Raw genomic sequence first — 18,074 nt, 5'->3', positions numbered from 1 at the left:
ATAGGCAGCGGTTCCACTCAGAAACAAAAAACACACCAAATATTGAAATTAACGTCTTTGCTATTCGCTGTATAAAACACCCCATATATCACGGTATGCCAGTTTTTGCAAAGCTAAAGTCATTTCGGCTCATTCAGACCTGCAGTGACCCGTTTGGCAGGATCAGCACTGTGGGAAATTTCATCAACTTCTGTTAGAAACAAAATACTGAATTAACACCATTAAATCTTTAGCCAATTACCGATTAACTCAGTTCCCTGTTGTTGTTGTTTTTTTTTTTTAAATTAAGCTGATGGCCCTATTTCTTGCGAATAGTTGTAAAAAACAAACAGACAAACAAAAACAAAAAACTCCCCCCCCCCCGCCAAAAAACCCCCAAATAAAAATTAGAAAACACACACACACACACACACACACACACACACACACACACACACACACACACACACACAGACAGACAGACACAAAAACAAAATGTGAATGTCACCAAGTGCTCATAAAGCTGCACACATCAGGTCAGGTGTTGACTAAGACTTGCATGTCAATAAATTCACTCAACTAATGCCAAGAAAAAAAAGAAAATCTACAAAAAGCCAAGTCAACATTCTTTAAAAACAAACAAACAAAAAAGCTAATCAAATCTTGACAGATTTAGATTATTGTATCATTGCATTTTTTGGGTGGTGGGACCAAGGTCTGAGTCCATCATGCCAATTCAGTGTTAATTAACTCCTAAAAAAAAGAAAAAGAAAAAAAGAGCGCGCTAGATGAAGACTTGAGGCTAACCTTTCATCAAAGACTTCTTGCTAATTCTCTTGGGGGCAATGGTGGGCTAAACCCCAAAACTTTTCTAACACCTCAACTCTATCACTCGGTACAGCACAATGAAGGGGGAGAACAACAATAAACAACTTATCCAGGATACATCTACAATACAATCTAGCACACACACAAAACATTTCCATAAATTTTCCAAAAGTTATGAATTTTGTCTTCTTCGGAAGCATAGTCTAATCTTTGTTTGAACACAAAAGATTTAAGTGAACACACATCAATTCACACAGAAGTCCTTCGTCTGGGAAAGGATAAAGTCTGTGTTGGCAACCAGTGGACCGAAAACAAATTTAAAAAAAACAAAAAACAAAAACATTTTGCTGATTCTAAGTAGAGATCATTTAATATAAATGCTGAGCGAGTAGGATAAGAGGTGGCACGTTAATAGTGCTTTAGTATATTAATGTATGGATACATACTCATATGTATAAGTGAGCTGTGTACCTAAACAATAAATGTAGCAAGGAGCAGCCAGAGGCTTTAAGTGTGGTTGGAAAACTTTTAAAAAAAAAAGAAAGAAAGAAAATCCACAACTTTTGCTGTCGTGGTGCTGACAAACTGGAAAAGATACCCATTGAACAGCCAAGATGAGGATGTTGCACAGCACAAAAACATTTGTGCCTTAAAATAGTTGACTCATCCGGTGTCAACAATGTGCCAGTTTCTCAGCATTCCTCATGTGAAAGAAAAGGTTTTATGTTAAACTAAAACAACTCGACCCACAGAGTCTCCTCCATGCTTTAACCGTTCAAGAACAAGAACTCACCCGTTGTCAGCAGAGCAGTAAAACTTTTGCCAATCATGCTAACTGTTTACAAAAAGGCAACGAGCTCTCTATTGAGCATCAGCAGTAAACAATTTATATGATGGAGAAAGAGCAATAATGGTTCTAATGATGGTGATGATGACAGCAGGTTGTGAACAAAAAAAAAAAAAAAAAAAAAGTGACGAAGTGAGCTGTATATTGCACCAGTCAGCAAAGACACTCAAATACACTCAATGCGAGGTGAATGAATTTATTAATCTGATCGAAGCACAGCCGTTCCTGAAGGTTTCCAGCCACTCCTCAGTAAATAACACTGCTTTCTTCAGCTGTAAACATGATTTCAAATGTACTAATGCAGCCAAGAACGCTACAACAGCAACCTTTCTGGACTCACTGCCAATTATAGCCATTTCATGACGGAGAGGAGAGTGTGTCTTCAACTAAGCTGGATAAAACCTTCACAGGGTAAGCATCATCGCCCAAAATCGTAACAATGTAAAGCAAGAAAAAAGTAAGACAAATTTTAACAAAACATACACAAGGGAAGGCAACTTCATAGAAGTTAGGAGAACAAATGACAAGATATCCCAATGGGGAGGCCTTTTGTGTGGCCAGATGAGAATCTCTGAGGAGGGAAATCCCTTATTTGCCTTGATGTTTTAAGGTCAACTTCACAGTCATTCAAGTGACTCCTGATACAAAAAAGTGCACCATCTCCGTCTGGTAACCTGCATGCACAAGCTCACAACAATTTTGACTGAACTGAATGCAGCAGACAGTCAGGAGCATTGGTGAAAGGCAACCAAATCACATCAGGGTCACATAAAAAACAAAAAATAAAAATTAATCAAGAGAAGCACTTAGTAGGTTCCCTTATAGAAAACACGGAAAGCTCATTATCAAAGACTTAATGCAATCTTTAAAACAGAATGCTCCAATTAAATATATTATAAACTGCTTTCAAATATGAAACAGACACGTGTTCATAAAATGCAAAAATAAAAGTCATACTTCTCATGGCAGGTGCGGAAGTGCATGTGGTGTAACACTGCATTTTTAAAAACACCCTGCATGCCCATTTTAGCTGAATCCAGGTGGAATATTGAAGTGCTTTTCCCTTCTCAGACATCCAGATCTGGGCAACCTCTTTTTTTTGTTTTTTTCTTACGATTTTGGGGGGTGAGTACCAAGAGTGACATTTCTGCCATCGTCAATCATAAACCAGATCGTACAGAATTTATTCAGAGTGTATGCGATGTTACAAGGTGCTCCTATTTACCTAACCGTTCAACTAACCCAACATTCTTTCTTCAGGAGGATCAAATACTCTGCTATAATTTTACCGTTGAGGTTGAATATGCATATACTTTTTAAATAAAGTTGTAATGACACTGTCAACGTCACCACCATTTTCTCTTCCTGAATCTACTGTGAGCCTTGTTAATCTAAACCCAGTACAAAAAACAAACAAACAAAAAAAAAAACAACACACACAAGAAATGTTATCATATGCCCTGGTTTCCAGGCAAGGAAAGTCATAAAAAAAAAAAAAAAAGCTCATTCACAGAACAAAAAGAAAGAAAATTCATCACGGCAGATACTGCTCATCTTCTAAATAGAATGGGTGTATGTGTGCCTGTGCATGCTTTTGAATGTGTGTAAATGTGTACTTCCTAAGAGCAGGAATGGACAACACCATTCTTCTGCATCTCTGAACCAGTGACACCTGGATCTGAACATAAGCTCAATGCAGATGCTTTATTCGTCAGTGACAGCATGGACCCGCCCACTGCACTTTCCGGCAGACCGCTGGAGCCATTTGACACCTCACTGTATGAAGAAAAGAGAAAACAGACAAAGCAGAACAAGACATGAATGGAAATAATATAAAATATTCATATTCAGGGGGACGCAGTATATTTAAGCATGTTCATACTCACGCAAGCGCCAAGGAGATTTCTTCCAGTGGAGTCTTATGCTCTGGCTGTCCATTCTCAGCAGGTTTCATCTTGTACTGCTGAACATCATGGACCACCTGGTTTTCCTGGTTTGGAAATGGATATAACCCCCAATAAAATATTTCATCACACACAGCTCATAAAGATCTAGATGTCAATTTGCCAAAAACCCACCCATCAAGACGTTTTAACCACATCCACACTAATCCCAAATTCTCTCAAAATCCATGGTTAAACTGTTACATCCCTCGTTAGTGTTCAACAACTCGCCACCACTCCTACCATAGCCATCTCACGGGTCCTTTTGCCGATCTCTTTCTCAACCTGGTGAAGCTCCAGGCTAAGCTGTTCACTGGAGACAGCTGTTGCACTTGCTCCCCCTGATGGCCACTTGGGTTGTTGCTGTTGTGAGGCTACTGCTGCCTGGCCCTGGCCAGGGTGAGTAGCCAATGCACTGGCCTCCCTCTGCAGGAGTAAAGAATTACTGGCAGCCTGTAGCAGAAAGACAGGAAGTAAGGAGTAGGAGGGTGAATGTCCAATCTGGAAGTCTTTAGCAATAGTCAGGAAAACAATGGTTTAAAATGGGACATTCATTTTATTCATTACACATATTTCAGTGTTGAATATATGTTGATAGTAACTAGACACCAGGTAAACAGTTTGTATTTCTCGCCACATCAATTTTTAATCTAAAAAGGAGAGTCGAGCCATAAACAGGTAATCAAGAAATCAATAATATTGAGCACCTCACACCTCTTGTGGTGTAAAAATTGATCAAAACGATATGGGTCTTTCTAGACATTTATAGATACTCCTTAGTAACAGATTGTACAAACCTCCATGCTGTGCATCTGTGTCTGTTGGCTGATCTGCTGGTTCACCTGCTGTAGCTCAATCTTTAACTGCTCTCTGTCTGAGGCTGCCATGGGTAGACTACAACAGCAAAAAAATAACTGCTTCACAATCTTTAACAAAGGCATTTCTGATATTTGGCAAATACACAATTCACATGATGATCTACTGACTATATATAAAAAAAACAAAAAAACAAAACACAACCACAAGAATAACAAACAGATTAAACAAATATAGGACTTACCGCTCACTAAAATGTCCCTGAGAGGAGGAGGCATTCTGGTGGGTGGGGTATGAAGTTCCACCCCATCCTCCATGGCTTCCATATGTGTATTCTGCTGAAGGGAAAATGGTAAATTGTATAACAGAACTATGTTCTTAACAATTGCAATTATGAAACACTACAATTATGTGAAATGACTATGCTCTGAGTATTCCCGTGTGTTGAATACTACACTTGTTTGCAGCTCCAACAATGTGAATTTCCCATCTCTGGGACTAATAAAAGTTGTCTTATCTTATAATCCTGTGTGTGGGGGGGACAAAAATAAATGAATAAACCTTCTTCAAAAACTACTTTGTGTATCACAATTGACAAAATCAGATTAGAAGTATGCTTGTACAGGTGATGCTTCCTATAAATATAGCCGGAGCTGATCTGACAAGGCCGCTCTTCTTAAAAACAATTGCTTGATGTGCATTGTGACGTGAGCATGACAGCTTTCAAAGCACTTTATAAGAATTACTACAGAAGGGCTACAGAAGTGTTTCTAAATAAAATGCTGTTCAGTTTGCAACAGGCATGTTTTCTACAAACGGAAGAAGAATTCAGGACTGTTTCTACTCTTCATATGAGTGGGTGTCCTGCAAAAAAAAACACACACAAAAACCTCACACCAAGAGCACAATGAGCAATCTTGAAAGTAGTGAAAAAGTACCCAAAATGCAGCAAAATGACTTGCAGAAATATCTAGAACTTGATTTAAAAAAAAGAAAAAAAAAAGAAAAAAGAAAAGAAAAAAGTGATTAAATGTAGAAATGGAAAGATCCTACTGCCTTAAAAAAAGCAAAAAAACCAAAAAACAGGATGTGCCACTTCTGATAAAACGTTCTACGAATAGATACTAAGCTACACCACCCTCGAAAATTAGTGTATTTCCATATGATGCATGGTGGAGGGAGTAGGGCTGGGCTATATCATACCGTTCATGGTAATACCGGTGTAATGTTGGGCAACGATAGGAAAATGAAATATCGCAATAGAATATGGGTAAAACGCGCATGCGCAGTGCCTTTGTTTACATACGGACATGGCAGTGACGCAGAATGAGAAGAGCGAAAGTGGATCGTTAAATGAAACGGATGAACCAGAATTGGTTTGTAAAAATGCTGCAACTTCAGTGGTGTGGAACTGGTTTGGCTTTCATCTGTCAGATACGCAACAAAGCACTAGTTTTGGTAGAGCATGCTAGCGGGCTGTCGTTATTACCGGTACTGTGTTTTTTGGAAAATACGGCACACTTAAAATCAATCCTTTGATTTTTCTGAAAATCGGCAGTGCCCCTTATAATCCCGTGTGCCTTATGTATGAATTCTGGTTGTGTTTACTGACCTCGAAACGATTTTATGTGGTACACAGCGCTCAAAAATCTGTCAAATGTTTCAGTACGACTTTGCTAAGCTACGAAGCCGCACCGCTTGATGGATTGTCGGAGCATTACGGCTACCGTAGGCTGGAGCCTCGCCGAGTGATATGTACGGTGCTTCAACATAATATGGTATTGTGTGTGTATAACCTCTTTTTAAGTTTTGTGGATATTATACATGGTTATGCTGAGGATTTGTCAGCCAATTTCCACTGGAAATGCACTAATAAATTTGAAGAGTTGTAAAGTATTTTGTCTAGTGTCAATTATATCGTCAGTTATATCGTTATCGCAAATTTTCAAATGTATATCATGATAAATATTTTTAGTCAAATCGCCCTGCTCTAGGAGGGAGTATTGATAGTTTGGCGTTTCTTTGCTGTCTAAGCGCCTGGTGACCAAAAGCACACAAGTAATTCAACAAAGATAATTTGCGCTATGGAATGGCCTACAGGAAATGCTGTAGCTGCTAAAAGCTGTTGCACAAGGAGGTTCAATGAGTCACTGAATTAAAGAGCTAAGTTCTTTTTCTTCTTCTTGTGTGTGTATTGCTCTAGACAAAGCAATAGAAACAATATGCTGCATTTAATTACCAGTGTCAGTAAAGCAATAAGACTGCGGTCCATGTGGGCTCTTACCTGGCATGGCCATGTGTTTAGAATTTGGGTTCTGGGGAGTGGAGGCCATGGCCTGTACAGGTCCAGTGGTCTGATAGCCTGTCTTTGAGGTGCGAGAGATGGCCCCAAAGCGCGACACAGTGGGCAGGGTACCAAATGGAATAATGGGGTCATCATCCTTTACTTCTGTGCCCTTCCGAGGGGCCTCCAACGACGGTTCTCTCAGGCCTTTAGCATCCACATTCTGATAAAAGGAGAGAAAAGGATAAAGAGAGGAAAGGTTATTATTATATGAAAAACCCAAGAAATCAGCACAAAGTTCGTTTGTCACTTGAGGCTTACCATCATCTCCACAGGAGGAGGAACCATAACATCTTTGGGTTTGGGATCTTTTGTGCCAATGTATGAGCCAATAGTTTCACAAGACCAGGGAGAGTATTGCCCCGTATAGTTGGCTAGTCTGCATTTTGGAATTGCTTTGGAGTTATCCTCGTCATACTGCAGACACAACACATGCAGTTATTAAAACTTACCCATATTCACAGTTAACTCAAGCTTTACTTCACCAACTACATTCAGGATTATTTTAGGCTTTTAAGCCTGAAATAAGAGGCTAAATATTACAATGGCTGACATAAACAGCAGATGTATATTAAATCTCCTGGGTACTAACATCAGGAGGGTAGTCGTTGGGGAAGGGATGTGTAAGAGTGGGTGAAGCAGCAAAAGGTGGAGGCGAAATGACCTTCCTTTCCTCCAGCTGGGATAACAGCTCCTGCCGGCGTCGATGCAGATAGTCCAGGCTGGCTTGAGGACCACCACATGATGGCCCCTATGAGATGCACACACAAATAATGACTGCTGAACTGCTGACAGTTTTCTCTCCCCCCCCCATATCCACACCAAGAGAAATGAGCACAAAGCATATCTAAAAACATACTCACCCTCACATAGGGCCTCATATTCATAGGTTGAGCACCTGGTGGATAGTAGCCATCTGCTGCATATCTATCCCGGCTACTGGGCTCTGGGTGGTAAACAGAGTTGGAATGCCCTGTTGATGGTGGGGGCACATCTAGAGGTGCTGGACTCATTCTGACCAAGCCTTCCCTTTGAGATGGGTAAGGCTGAGGGGGAGGTGGCGGACCACTGTAGGACATATGGCGACCTCTGTCATAGTGTGAAGGATGAGGGTAGGAGAATTGTTGACCAGAGTGAGGGGCCGGGTAGGTTCGTTCTGGAGGGCCATAACCAGGGTAAGGATCCGGGTAAGGGGGTCCTGACTCACTATGCGGAGGAGGGTTACGGATGTAATCTCTTGGAACATACTGTGGTGGCTGCTGGTAGGGGTAACCTGGAAAACAAAATGTCACAGTATTTAAAAAAAAAAAAATCTTCCAATTTACTTCTAAGTATAAATTAAAATAATAATAATAAAAATAATGCTACAATTTCAGTCATACGCATACATTATGCCTACCTGCAGAATATGGTTGGGGCTCATACTGAGAGGCAGAAGGTGGTGGACGAGTGTCACCGTACATCTCAGCGAGCTGTTGCTGGGGGTACACTGGTGATCCTCTGGGAACCACTGACAGGTTATCTGCTGAAATCCTGGGGTGGGCTAGGGCATGAGGTGGCAGAGTCATGCCATGTTTGGGCACAGTGTCCAGGCTACAAGAATAAACCCACATTGTTAAATATTTTTCCAACATCTGATGTATCTTGTGTTGTTCTGTTTAACAGAGCAAATAATTTCACTGAATAACCTCATTCTGTGACCTAGGGATAAGAAAACCCGTGGCTTTGATGAAGATGCTAACTCTCTGGCTTCTGCATACTATACTCACACATCAGGAGGTGATCCTGGGGCACTGGGACTCCCTCCGTCCATCTTAACAGATTTACGCGGCAGTTCATATGAGACTGGGTCGGTGCCACGAGCAATAAGCGTGGGCAAAGAGGATCCACCAGTCCCATTGGCCAAGGGTGAAGGCTTTCGGGTCACTGCTACATCGAGAGGATCATCTGACAAGAGTCCTCCTGAGCCAGGGAGGCGAGCTGCCAGACGCTTGTTCATCTTACGATACCTTAAAATAGGTAAATAAATAAGTAAATAGGTAGGTATTATAAAATATAATAAAAATTATGATATCATATTCTTTTTAGATATTAAAAAAAACAACAACATACACATATATTTCTGAAAAATTGAGAGTGTATAAAAACCACTGTGGTAATAGTGACTGAATTGAGGAACAGAAACTAGCTCCCCCCCCCCCCCCCCCCCCCACACACACACACACACAAAAAAACCCTCTCTCTCCCCCGCACTCTCTCGCACTCTCTCTCACACACACACACACACACACACACACACACACACACACACACACTACGTTGACAAGTTGTTGTTAAGACTCACTTCTCTAGTTCTTCCTGAGAGTGTGCAAAGGTGCAGCTGGCTCCACGAGGACAGCCTCCCTTCTGCTTCATGTCACGGCACATGTAAGTCTTGTATTTGCTGTGCTGAGGAGGCTTAAAAAAAGATTTTTTTGCATATGATCAAAAAGTAAAAACTCCATTTACGAAAATTGCATCGAATAACAGATGCAAACAAATGTTATATCCAACAAGATGAAACGTTACAAAAATCATTTTTATTTATTCATATAGTTATTTATTAAAAAAATCTGTATTTACAATCCTGAAAAATTTGGGTTTGCTACAAATTACGGAAAATTCAAAAATCAAGTGTCATAACAATGTCTTGGACCACCATGACTAAATCTCCTACAAGCCTTTGAAACATTATTAGACCGTTTAAAAGCCTGGCTTTGTTTTTTCCAAGCATTATTTGCAGTTTAATAGAAACACTAACCTGTTGAGGATCGGCTCCTTTCTTGCTGTGGTTCTGGATAAAGTCCACCAGGCCATGTACCACTGTTTTCACTGCTACCAACCCCTTCTCAAGTTGCTCCCATGTAGGAGGAGGAGCATCTAGACAAACAATAAATAATACAGGAAAAAAGGATTAATACATTTTAAATTGGCTGTTCTCTATCAGCTGAGACAGATGTGTGCTTTGAGCCACATAGTAGAAGTCACACTACACAGGACAAATCCAACATACTGATGGGAGTATTTGGTTGTTAGCATAGTTTTAGGAATTTGGTTACTGAGGTGTAGACTTTCAGCTTGAATTCAAGGTCAATTCAGGACAATTTATTACAACATTTGATTTTTTTTTAACAGGGTTGCTCCATTTTTACAGGCTCAACAGTAACTGGACAATTGCTTAATAACCAGCTTTATGACCAAGCTTTGCGATAGCCTGCAGTAGCTGATTCCAAGGGCTGAATATGCATTTGGTAACTGTTCAGTGGAGCTTTCCACAATAGAATAAAGTCTTATTATATACAAAAAGAGGCAACTTTCTGGCCGAATAGATAATACAGACCTATGAGAAAGACATAACCAGTGACAAACTTTACTATTGTGTTATTTGCTTCAAAAAAAGGAATGCATGGTGACCTCAGCGATACCAAAAGCCAAGTAGTTCAAAAAGGAATAAAATATACAATTGACTTCTTGGTGCAGAAAGCACATTCTCAATATAAAAGGAGGTATATCACTGTCAAAGTTTACTGTCAGGTTTTACCTAAATATGCAAAGAATTAATGACATTCAAGAAATGACAGAACAGTTCAGTGGCAAGATTCCCAGACATGAATGATGAAATCAATTCTACTAGAATTATGGGAAGAAAAAAATATGGATAAGTAAAGGGAAGGGCAAATAACTTTGATCCATGTAGAAACATATCAGCCAAGACACACTGTGGCATGTTTTCAGTATTTTGCACTATGCTTATTTGTTGTCTGTTGAGAGTGTGCATGTGAGGATGGGTGACTTATGACTCCAGAATTAAGCTACTTATGTGTAATAAATAAATAAATAAATAAATAAATCACTCAAGTAACCCGAACTTTAACTTGATTCCTGAAAAAAACAAAACTTGGCCAATAACAAAGATTTCTGAGAGAGGGTTGGGAAAACACAAGAGCCATAGTTTGGATTTGCATCTGACACTGCATGTACCAACTTGTCCTCGCAATAGCGGGTGTGTTTCTCACCAGGACTGGGATCAATGTTGGCCAAAAGTTCCAGATGGGGCCGCAGCCTGTTGAGGTTGGCTGGGTCTCCAGTCCTTTGCAGCGCAATTGTCAGCTCCTGGACACTCTGAGCAAAAGATGCTGGGGTCTGCAGCTATACACATAACAAAAAAATAAATAAAAATAAATAGTTAATGCTTTGGTACTTCAGCTTTCATATGTAAGAACATGTTATGACCAACAGAGCTAATACTTTTTTTTTTTTTTAAATGATTCTTTGAAATGTGTACAGTATGTGAAAACGACAAACTGAAATAGATTTACTTCCAGTACACACCTTATCTATAATAGACTGCATGTGTGACTTGTGAGACTGATCCCCATACAAAAGAGAAGACCACTGGTCAGGAGCAATCCGCAATCCACCCTCCATAGCAATCTGAACAATTTGAGAGTCGTGCTCCCGTCGCAGAGCCTCGTAAGTACGAAACTCCTCTTTCAGCTGCATTAGGGATGAATCTTCATCACGTTTGGTAACCTAGTAGAAAGCCACAAAATGAGCTAGTTACCTTTATTTTCTGAAAGAAATTCTTACATACATACAACAGAAAATTCTGCACAGAAAGGGTTGCACCTATATTTAGCAAAACAAATATTAAATAACATTTATAAAAAATATCAAAATAATAAAATAAATTTCTTCTGGTTTTCAGCCAGATTAATACCTTGAAACAGGAGGCCCTGTAGAGAAGCTGCACAACGTGGCCTATGCTAGTTTTGGAAGCCTGAGGGAACCGTGGCTCAAGCCTCTGGACTACAAATAGAACCAGCACCTTTCTTGACAAAGCAGAGCCATCCTCAAGAGCAAGGAGGACCAACTTTAGGGCTTCTTCCTGCATGGCTGAGAAAGGAAAAACAAACACAGAATCGATGAGTAACACTCAGTAGTCATCACATTCCAAATTAGTCTTTACTGAGAATAAATTGACTGTTTTCAGGGAAATTTCACTTTGTGGGTAAAGAAAAACTATCTACCTGGGCCGAGAAACTGGCATCCTCGTGCACGGACAGCAGCCCACAAGTTGGACGAGAGCTGCTGTGGATTCTGGTGCTGCAAGATGAGCTCAGTGACAGTTCGCTCGCCCAGAGAGCGAGCCGCTCTCATGGCTCTAACACGGCCTTCTTCTTCCACCAGCTGGCAGTGGACCAGAGTAACCAGTTTCCTCTGCATGGGTCGACTCAGCATGCTCTGAGCGGTGCTGCTCAGCCCTACACCTGGCAAGGAGAGGAAAAAAAGAATGCAATAAAAGATGTACTGCTAAGATACTTTAGTTCAGTACCAGTATCAATGTTTAAATTATCAGACGCCAGCAGCCATTGTTGAAAAGGCAATGCTCTTTGATGTCACCAGAAAACAAGGTTTGGCTATCCTAACAGTCTGGACAAAGTATATTAATGTAACTATAAAGAAAAACTACATTAAAAACTCAGAAATTAGTTCATTCTTGTTTCATCCATCAACCATGCACCACTCTGCAGCAAAGATCAGAGTGACACACATTGACAAACTGGATGCATTTACATGCAACTTAAGTCAAATACTGTTAGTGGGAATGAAGAAATTTTTTTTCTTCCTTTTTTCAAGAATTTTGATCCAATGTACATCCAAACAAGACGCTAAATGAACATTTCTGCTCCATCCCAAGAAATCAGGATGTCCCATCTGTTACCGTTGCACTGAGGCTCCTTAAATACATTTATGACTCAACAATCTTGAGGGCAGCATCATGCACAATATTCTGCACTGAAACAACTTGCAGATACAACTCATTATATTGATATTGAATATTTCAATAAGCAGTGCAAATACTGTAATTTGTTTTCAGACTTAATAGCTTATAATCTGTTTTGCTACTTAAACCTTGCACCTTAAATGCAATTCAGATATTTCCATATACATATATATTAAAAAAAATAGTGATCTAGTATAGTAATATCGTACTCAAGAAACTACAGTAATACAACCATTACTAAATACATGTACAGAAATGTTGCTTGATTATTGCTTTTGTTTATCAAGCATAAAACTTGATAACACTTATTGTCCAAAGTGTTAACAAACCTCAATGCAATATGTTAACAGAACTAGAATTACTGCCGTAAAAGACAGGTAAGGTTTTGAAGGCATTTCAAAAGTAGGGACAAAACATTAGTATAGGTAATCTTGGTCCTGAGGTAATACTGTCTGCTCGTTCTTGGCATTGTGACTTTACAATTGCAATGTATTGCATTACATATAAATACAGAATACTAGGGGTGGGGGGAAAAAATCGATACTGTGTAGTATCGTGATATTTTGTTTGCTAATAATGTATCGATACAGGGACAGCAGAAATCGATATTTTGTTACAAAAAAAGTTTTTGTGGACTGGAACATGCCCTGACTTCAGAGCATGTTGATCAGCTCCTTTTTCTGAGCAAGAATCCTGACATTCCTTCACTGTCCAAATGTGTTTAACCTTTTTTGGCAGCAATAAACATGTCAGTTTACTTATTTTAATTTAAGACATGTTTTATTTTAATTAAGTTTAAAACTTTTTTATTTAATGTAAAATTATATTTTGTTTTAATTTACTTTCAAATTCTTCAGTTGCTGAATGGGCTGCACAGTTTTCATAAATTGCATAGTTCAGAATAGCTATAATTGTACCAGATGGTTGCATTCAGTTAAGTTGGACTAGACTGTAATACAAACCGTTCACTTTGTCAACAATAAAACTGACTGAAATGAGAGAAAGACTGAGTGCGAGACTTTGATATTAGATAAAATGAATATTGATAAAGTTAACCTTTATGTACAGAATCTGAATATCGCAAAATATTTTAAAAAATTGCAATAATATTGTATCGTGAGTTAAGTATTGTGATAATATCGTATCGTGGGATGTATGGTGATTCCTACCTCTACAGAATACTATACAATATTAAAATGTATTACACTTTTGAATGAAAAATCAAGAGGTATACAAATGACACTTGCACTAAATCAGTTATGATACACAGTAGGACTGTATTTAGCTGTTTTTATATATAGGGTGACTTCGACAATCTAGTTATGTCTTATTAAGAGCATTCTCACTCAAAGACACCTCCAGCTTCATGAGCTATGATATATGCTGGTGCTGTTCAAACTGTCAGTGCCTATATAGTTTTTGTTTGCCAGACAGTTTTTGGTATCCAGCATGAGATTAACACAAAGAAAGCAAACACTCTTATGCTATTTTTTGAAAGGGAAGTCTACACCCATTAACAGTTACCTCCCAATCTATCCACCCTCTGAGAACAAGAAAATTGTTAAGTGGTCTTTCATACCGAAAATCAACCTCCATATTTGAAAGGTCCCAGGTCTGTTCACTTAAACAAAAGAAAGAGCAAACCACAGAGCTAAATAGTTCCAGCAAGGTCCAGTACCTCGGGTGTTGCTGAGGGGTTTAAGGTAGAGGGCCAGCTCCTCCACACACTGCCTGGCCTCCTCATAATGTTGTGAGTCCTCTGGACTTGTTATCAAAGCAACTGGCTGAGCCTTGGGAACCTGAAGCAGAATGCAAGGGAGGAATTTAGAAAATCAGTAGCAACAGATGAATAGGTTTCAGTACAATTTTGTCCCAACAAAGCTGTAGCAGAGTTAGTGGAACCGCCATCACCATCACTTTCATTTCACTGTGTAATGTAGCAGCTAAAAAGCTCAACAAAGCTGAATGCACAAATTAATTGTAAATGCCTCTTTATGTGTATTGGAAGACAAAGTGAACTATGTATTCTTACTGATAATGTGAAGTTGCATAATGAAATACATTAAACTAGCCTGAATTTCCAACATCTAATAAGTATCAAAAGCAAACATTACTTACTGAAACAAATCATAACTTTGGAAAAATAAATGACAGTGAGCTGTCAAGCATATTTAAAAAATTAATTAATTAATTAAAAAAATTGATGTGTATGTTGGTGGCTTAAGTACCGGTAGTCATTTTTTGCAACATTTTTGTGTATGGTTATTCTTACGGTAAGAAACAATTTGGACTGAGGGCCAATTTAACGCGTTACAACTCATTTTGTACAACAATTAAAATAATCCCTACTTAAAATATATTACATTTAATTTCAAATTATGTGGATTCTCACTAATCACTGGTATTAGAATGTTTAAGTAATCAGCTGAAGATTGTCAAAGACCCCCAGACCAGGCATTTTCATTTGTCCACAGAGTTTCACTTAACTATATACTAACAGCATGTATTGAAATATTAATATGCTGAGATGCTCTCGTTAATGTTAGCAAAATCTGTTGCTGCAATCTTCCACAAGCAAAGCTCACAAAGGCTAACGTCAGCACATTAAGGCCAATTCTGAGAAAGGTCATAACAAAGCTGAGTGCTACTTAATAATGTCTGCCACCATTATTATCACTCAGTCTGCCCAAATACATGTGTGTGGCACACCACGTGTGGTAGGGTTAGTTATATTTTTCCACCAAGCAAATTTTACATTACATATACACACACACATAATATATATATATATATATATATATATATATATATATATATATATAGGGAACGTTTAAGGAAGCCCTACCTATTGGCACAAATGTGCAATACAACCAAGATGTGCTTAAGGGACACGCTATACCAGTCATGATGACTAGAGAAGACACATCTCAGCATTACAAGTGATGCAGTGACGTTATCCATTATTGCAGTCTTAACTTAGAAACCTGGCCAACAAAGCCAGACACCATTAGCTGTGCCTCACCCTGTTGGTATAACACTCCCTCTGAGAAATACGGCTTTAGTGAATGCGCTAGCACTCAGTAAAGCAGCATAATTCAAGTCATTGCTCAATGACTGCAGGGTGACTCAGAAAGAAATCCCAAAAGTATGTACACCATGTAGTAACCCATGTGTGACACGAATACAATCCAAAGTAATTACAGAAAACGTCATCCTTTAAAACCAGGATTGGTGTCTAAAAATGTTTCACTACTGAAAAAACAAACAAACAAAAAAAACAAAAACATACCCATGAGCTAGTATTCTTAACCACAAGATAGCGTCAACAAAATCTCAGCACAGACGGTATAAAGTCAGATCTCTGTATATTTGTTTAGCAATTTATGACAAACACGCAAAAACAAACTTCTTACCTGGCCTCCCACCAGCTGCAACAAAGCTGTGTTGACAGGTAACTGCTCGATGTCTGTGCTGATGGCTGTCTGGTCAAAGGGACAGGCCTTTCGGTGCAACTTGTTCAGGCACATCTTGCAGACTGTATGTCCACAGCCTAAGCTGATGGGCCTGCGAACAGTTTCCTCAAATGTCTGTGTGCAGATCGGGCACAGCAGGAACTCTGTCCATTGTGGTGCTTGCACTGGCATGGTTATATGTTGATGGGATGGGTGTGTATAAATGTATGTGAGCTTAAACACAGCGGAAAATATATAATAATTTTATATATATATAATGAAAGATTCCACTGGAATCAATTTTTTTTTCTTCCGAACTCAATCGTTCTTAAATGTCCTCACACATTGTGGATTGTGGATCACATCTCGTGATGAATACTGTAAAGCAGAAAGAGAAACGGAATTATAGTTGTTCCCGCATTCATAAACTCTCGTTGTTGTTGTTTTTTTTTTTTTTTTATAAAACGTGTCATAATGTTATTAGTTTTTCATCAAAACATTGTAGAAGTACACTATAAAACATGGCTACACTGTGCATGAGTGCATTTGCAGCTGAGAAATGCATTCTAGGCAGTGTGGTTATAAAGCAGGTTTCCCGTGGAACAACTAACCGCACTGAAAATATGCCTCTTCCTGTCAATTACGTTGTTCAAGCCCAACAAAACAATGTAACGGCAAATCAGAGGTGACACAACACATATTTGTAAAGTCCGAATGAAACAAATGGTTGAGATGGACCAAAACAACTGCGGCGTGGCCTAGTTAAAAAAAAAAAAAAAAAAAGAGCTGGTTATCGCTATGACTATGGACAAAGGGTATAGGATAGGCTAACCACACAAGTCCCTCTAACTTGATATAAAGCTAGAGTCTGGGGATAGCGCTCGATAATATTGTACCAACAATTGCGCTGTTGCCCAGTTTGTTATCCTTGCTGTGACCATCTCGATGTTTCGTTATGCACCCACTAATCTTACGAGTGATACGAGACGCTTTTATAGCTAGCTAACTCTAGGTAACGTTAGCTTAGTTTTAGCATCGGAAGCTATGGGTGGCTAGTTTCCTAGCTTAGCTATGGGTAAACGTCGTTTGATCAGCAAACAGTTACTTAACGACCTGAAACCTATCGCTAACCGACTGTCACACAGTTATTGCTCTGAATATAGTCACAGTTGTTCATACGTTACAGTTTTAATGATATTAATTATCCTTCGAGGAGGCGCTGTTCAAGGAAACGAGATCTAAGAGACAACAAGTCAGATTATGTAACGCTAGCGCCCATAACTTCAAAGCAACAAAACTGTCCCAAAATGTCTTTATATTCACCAGACACAGTGACAACAACTCAATACCATAAAGTTCTTAAGAACTGACCAGGTTTGTGCTTTACTCTTGTTTTGAGGGGCACATAACTCAACGGCTCTTGTCGTCGGAATGAGCACAGAGGGCTAACATGCTAATGAACAAATGTTACTCTCTCCACTCTCTTAGCGCTTAGCTCCTTAGCTAGCTCGCTAACAATCTCTATGCGTCACTAATGTGCCTAAAACTAAACATGCAACTACTACTTTGGGTTTTTCACCGAGCAGATAAATTGTTATTGTCGATGCTACTCACTTATTCCAAAAGACTTGGAAGTTTTTCATCTTTTTTAAGGAAATTGCTGCGATATTTTCTTGCCATGTCGACTGTGCAGCTTAACTGCTGCCAAGGTAAGGGAGAGGGTGTCAACTCGACAACAGACTGGCTAGCCGGTTACAGCTAGCTGGAAAAGATGTGTGCGTGCACGCGCGTTTTTTTTCTTTTTTGCGTGTGCGCGTTTGGATTGTGGGCAAATGGCGCCCTCTGTTGAAATTGAGCCGCACACACAAAATACCAAAACTGGGCAGGTGCTGAGAAGATCACATCTGGGAACATTTTCACAGTTAAACTGTTCAGTTTGCACGGGTGCATATATGTTAAAATTTTTGTGTATCTGTATTAGACAAACGAAGAGAAGGGGGGAGCTCGGACAGATTAAGATGGAGGGAGGGAGCTGTAT

General features: G+C 39.3%; 1 protein-coding gene across 3 annotated transcripts; it reads right to left on the bottom strand.

Moving 5' to 3' along the window:
* Window positions 1–2,958: 2,958 nt before the first annotated feature.
* rc3h1b (ring finger and CCCH-type domains 1b) lies at window positions 2,959–17,797 on the bottom strand. 3 transcript variants are annotated; one of them, XM_085390233.1, is made up of 20 exons: window positions 17,651–17,797; window positions 15,998–16,414; window positions 14,263–14,383; window positions 11,827–12,066; window positions 11,517–11,692; window positions 11,129–11,329; window positions 10,813–10,945; window positions 9,558–9,676; window positions 9,102–9,214; window positions 8,527–8,766; window positions 8,157–8,350; window positions 7,621–8,030; window positions 7,350–7,508; window positions 7,019–7,174; window positions 6,698–6,920; window positions 4,658–4,751; window positions 4,395–4,491; window positions 3,841–4,050; window positions 3,541–3,644; window positions 2,959–3,430 (listed from the first exon to the last, which is right to left on the bottom strand). In XM_085390233.1, the coding sequence occupies exons 2-20, from the start codon at window positions 16,226–16,228 to the stop codon at window positions 3,274–3,276; spliced, it is 3,378 nt and encodes a 1,125-aa protein (XP_085246359.1). In that variant the 5' UTR covers window positions 16,229–16,414; window positions 17,651–17,797; the 3' UTR covers window positions 2,959–3,273. The 3 variants fall into 3 exon arrangements, with proteins under 3 accessions (XP_085246359.1, XP_085246360.1, XP_085246361.1); XM_085390234.1 differs by having other exon boundaries at window positions 4,658–4,748; XM_085390235.1 differs by having other exon boundaries at window positions 7,422–7,508.
* Window positions 17,798–18,074: the final 277 nt, after the last annotated feature.

This window comes from Rhamphochromis longiceps, linkage group LG18 (genome assembly GCF_057381845.1).
Source record: "Rhamphochromis longiceps isolate RC_006_pf linkage group LG18, R_longiceps_female_GT1.1, whole genome shotgun sequence".
Classification (NCBI taxonomy): domain Eukaryota; kingdom Metazoa; phylum Chordata; class Actinopteri; order Cichliformes; family Cichlidae; genus Rhamphochromis; species Rhamphochromis longiceps.
The sequence above is the reverse complement of the archived record's forward strand: the minus strand, read 5'-3'. Positions and strand labels throughout refer to the sequence as shown.

Bases quoted from the DNA above. Each gene is read 5' to 3' on its own strand.
- rc3h1b (XM_085390233.1), bottom strand. From the start codon at position 16,228: ATGCCAGTGCAAGCACCACAATGGACAGAGTTCCTGCTGTGCCCGATC. The intron at 10,946-11,128 runs GTGTGTACTGGA...TTATGTGTATAG, and splicing joins TGCAGTCTATTATAGATAAG to CTGCAGACCCCAGCATCTTT. The intron at 8,031-8,156 runs GTAGGCATAATG...TTTGTTTTCCAG, and splicing joins GCCCCAACCATATTCTGCAG to GTTACCCCTACCAGCAGCCA.